Below are 4,491 nucleotides of genomic sequence, written 5' to 3'. Positions count from 1 at the left end.
TTATGTTCCTGGCGATTCAGATCTGATGCGTACAGTGTTCTGTTGAGTATCAGGGCCTGCAGCCATACGATCTGGAAGTGGTCCCACTACCTCCGAACGCACAGGTGCTTCGAGATTACTGCCTGTGGATTCCTCAAGCTTCATAACGGTTGGTGTTAGCGGGACATAGTACGCTTCAGCTTGCGTGGTATCAGCAGTTGTGTACGGAGAGACGTCACTGCTTGATTTGTCCACAGACACATCTCGGTCGGGGAATGATCCAACTTGCTCCGAGCGCAGGGAAGATGCTGCGAGGTTACTACCGGTAGTTTCCTTTGTTTTGATCGCGTTTGTAGTTGGAGGCGAATCGTACGCATCCGCTTCTGTAGTGTCAGCAGTTGTGTAGGGATTGATATCACTGCATGTGTTCCCCACAGGCATGCCGTGGTCGGACAATGATCCAACTTGTTCTGAACGCAGAGAAGATGCGTCGAGTTTACGGCCGGTAAATTCGCCTGGTATCATCCCGCTTTTTGTCAACAGGGTGTAGTATGCATCAGCTGCAGTAGTGTCAGCAGTTGTGTATGGAGTGAGGTCGCTGGGCGTGTTGTCTATGAGTACATCTCGGTCGCGGAATGGTCCCACTTGCTCCGAACGCACAGATGTTGCTTCGAAGTTGCTGCCGGTGGATTCGTCTGCGTAAATTCCGCTTGTTGCTAGTAGCGCGTAGGTCGCAGCATCTTGGTTGTTATCAGCATTTGTGTATGGGGAGAAGTCACTACTTCCTTCGTCCACAGGCACGTCGCGTTCGGAGAATTGTCCAACTGGCTCCGAGCGATCATCAGATGCCGCGAGATTACCGTCAGTGGAGTCCCCTACTTCCTTCACGCTTGGCGTCAGTGGGGCATAGTGCGAACTAGCCTGGGTGGTATCAGCAGTTGTGTAAGGAGTGATCACACTGCATGCTTTGTCCATGAGCCCATCCGGTAGTCCAATTTTGTCTGTACGCTTAGAAGATACTGGCTGGCTACTACTGGCTCCGTTCTCTGGTCTCATCGCGCTTTCTGTAAGTGGGGCATAGCACACATCAGCCTGGCTGGTCTCGGCAGTCGTGTATGGAGTGATGTTGCTGCTTGTGTTGCTCACCAGCATATCACTCATTTCAATGTATCCGTGCTGTCTATCGCGCCTTGTTGGCCCCGTCAGAACTTCGTATATGCTGCTGCTCGTTGGTCTGCGTGCTCCGTCCTGATTACTGAGTGAGCTAATTGCCCTCTGAAGCACCTTGGCAGAACGGCCATATCTTAAACGTGCCCCGCTGATTCTTGAACCGCGCCGTGAGGAGGACAAATCAACCGACTCATATAAAGTTCTCGTATCCTCATCATCATTATCTTCATCTCCAATTGTGGAGTTATCCACTTCCATTTGCTGTCGCGAGCGGCTTTTGGTGCTTTTGTCTGATGGGTTGTCGAGCGAACAATACACGGTTTGAAAATCTGAGTCTTCCTCGTCTTCCCGGATTCCCTCCAAATGAGTTGGTGATGTCTTTGGTTGCTGTATAATTTCTCCAAGCAACCGGTCAAACTTCCTACGTTCGACTTGGGCGAGGTGCAGCTTATGCAGCACAGCGAGATTCCCCAATATACTGACAACTGCGATACAGGTGACCGAGATGGCCATTGTCCTCCACCGCTGTAGCTCTGAAAGAGAATAGATCACGAACACGCAAAGGGTATACTTGGTGTACAAACTCTACTTCTACCCTGAGCTCAGCGCCTTTTCCGAAGAAGTGGAAAAACTTATTACATATACAGCAAGATGCAGACATTCATTCTCACATTAATTATTATGTTGGACTTATAGATTACAGTATGTTGGACTTATAAACAATGGCATAATCATCGTTTGCGTGCCGAATGTATTATAATTATAAGGTTTTGCGTTCAAATTCCCCTTTGCATCTTGCAAGTATGTTTTCATTTGTTTTCAAAGACGTTATACAAGAATATTACCTTCTATGCTGCATGAAGATGAAGTCTTCGCCAGAACACCGGTCCCATCTGCCGAGACTACAGAAAAGCACAACGAAATGAGTGATTTTAATTTCTACCGCCCACAGCCTGAGCCTGTGACTTGCATAAATCTTTTCGTGTTTGAAAAAGCAGACCTGCAGTCTGATTCTTTCTTATTCACATAAGGGAGTCAGACATACGGTTAAACTCACCTCCACAAGAGGTGACGAAACACGCAAGGCACACAGCCCACACCTCGATCGACTTAGATTCATGGCGAACAGAACAGGAAGGTCTACGACGTTTGAGCATAGTTCCGACCCGTCCGATCCTCTCTGACTGACTTGCTCCTCATGCCACACAAGACCGCCAAAGCTCGGGATCGTGGAGTAAACTAGATTTGAAGACGGGAAGAAGACAATCGACGCGGGACAGCTTTCAACTCAATATTCTGCGCTATTTTTTTTAATTGAAGTTGTTTATGAAGCAACAATAGGTCACAGAGTCGGCTGATTAATGTTGTATTATATTATCTGTGGACAGGCAATCTCTGCATAAATCCGATCACAACAGCTGCTTGATTATTAAGGTAGCCGCGTGGAATTTGAAAGTCCTGGTAACCTCGCTTGTGCAGGTAACCTCGCTTGTGCAGGTAACCTCGCTTGTGATTGTGCAAAACGGGAAATGCCGGTAAGAATGTTACTAGCTTCCTATTTCGGCCTCCGAATGGGAATTGATTCCAGGCTTTGCGGATGCTAAAGTGCCCTTATTGGCAGATACGTAGGGTCAAGAATGACATTCTTATTTACTGTCCAATTCCCATCATCCGCCAATTTCCATGTCCATTACAATCCCGAGAGCACAGCTGGAAAGAACTTGTACACCGATCAATAGCCAATAACACCCGCTCTTGTTCCTGTGAAACGCAACCTAGATCAATCGTTATGCAATCTACCATACCCGGGAGCAAATGTCAAAGGGATACCCATTGTTGTTGTTTTTTGAATTTTAATTAAAATAGAAAAATAAAACATTGGCACGTAAATCTAAAATGCTAAGTTTTTTTCCAATATTACCACACAGTCATACTCGTTCCACTCCCCCTGGGTCTATGCTTATACTTATGCGCAAATTGCATTCTCCGCTGCTCAAGTCCTTGGGAGAGAGCTTCATTCAGCCCGCCGCAAAGTGCGCGAGATGATCGAAAATCCTTTATATCGTGTCAATACAACTACTGGAGGTATTAATTAAAGAACAATTATTATCGACTTATGCATGCTTCTATTTGTATATCAATATCGATGTTACTCGATCATCAGACAGAGAACTGTTTTGATCTTGGTGGATCTATTCAGCGGAACTTCGAGCTACTTCGAGTACTGGTCGAACCGATCGCAATATATTCTAATGAATTCTGATTAAACACACGGCGAGGAGACAATAATTTGATAACCGCAATCAATCGGTTCAGCTAGTTTTATTGATTGCGGTTATCGAATTCTGATTATTTATTATTATGTAATGACCCAGAGGCAATGTGGCTATCGAGGAGTTCATTTGATTGAAATAACAGTACTACTACTAGGAGAAAAGTGTATTGCTCCCTTCATGGGAGCTCGTGGTCCCTACTATCGCCGAAGTCGCACCAACCTCTTCTTCAGTATGTACAAAGACAAGTAGGGCATGAGGTGATGAACGACAAAGGATATTTCCAGCTCAAAGCATCAAAGTTAGGCTTCTTTACTTGCAACAAAACATAGCGAGCCTTGCACCAGGGCACATACCGAGAATGGATCAATATCGATGTATGTGAACGTGTCCCACATTCTTTGGTTGGAGATTGGTGACAAACACGAGAAGTGTGAACCTATAAACAGCTTTGCAGCAGCTTTGCACATTTACCCCCTGGTTCATTGGCGCATGGGTTTCAGTTTCTCTCTTCCGTATTGCGTTAAAATCCACAAGTTTTCAACTTGAAGCGGGGACATCTCTTATAAGGGGACCACTCTGATAGGGCTAAGGGTACCACTCTGGTAAGGGGATCACTCTGATAGGGGCGGGGGGCACTCTGATAGGGGGACAACTCTGATAAGGGGACCACTCGGATAGGGGAGGGGGGCACTCTGATAGGGGGACCACTCTGATAAGGGGACCACTCTGACAGGGGAAATCGGATAGGGGGCCACTCTGATAGGGGGACCACTCTGATAAGGGGACCACTCTGATAAGGGACCACGTTGATAAGGGAACATCTCTTATAAGGGGACCACTCTGATAGGGGGGATCACTGTGGGAATAGGACCACTCTGATACGGGGACCTCTCTTATTAATTAAGGGGACCACTCGGAGAGGGGACCACTCTGACACAGTGACCTCTCTTATAAGGGGACCACTCTGATAGGGGGCCATACTGATAAGGGGACCACACTGACCAGGGGGACCACTCTGATAGGGAGGCCCCTATGATAAGGGGACCACTCTGATAGGGGACCACTC

The 4,491-nt window shown here is 46.9% G+C and overlaps 1 protein-coding gene and 1 long non-coding RNA gene across 2 annotated transcripts; both read right to left on the bottom strand.

Moving 5' to 3' along the window:
- On the bottom strand, positions 1 to 1,407 carry LOC135812913 (uncharacterized). Its single transcript, XM_065326131.1, has one exon. It carries the CDS (start codon positions 1,405 to 1,407, stop codon positions 1 to 3), a length of 1,407 nt encoding a protein of 468 aa, XP_065182203.1.
- Positions 1,408 to 1,526: 119 nt separating this feature from the next.
- LOC135812554 (uncharacterized) lies at positions 1,527 to 2,468 on the bottom strand. Its single transcript, XR_010552848.1, has 3 exons — positions 2,207 to 2,468; positions 1,995 to 2,051; positions 1,527 to 1,682 (listed from the first exon to the last, which is right to left on the bottom strand). It is a non-coding gene; the product is annotated as an uncharacterized LOC135812554 (long non-coding RNA).
- Between the last annotated feature and the right edge of the window lie 2,023 nt (positions 2,469 to 4,491).

The sequence above is a fragment of the Sycon ciliatum genome, chromosome 3 (genome assembly GCF_964019385.1).
Source record: "Sycon ciliatum chromosome 3, ocSycCili1.1, whole genome shotgun sequence".
In the NCBI taxonomy this organism is placed as follows: domain Eukaryota; kingdom Metazoa; phylum Porifera; class Calcarea; order Leucosolenida; family Sycettidae; genus Sycon; species Sycon ciliatum.
This window is presented reverse-complemented; position numbering and strand designations above follow the sequence as displayed.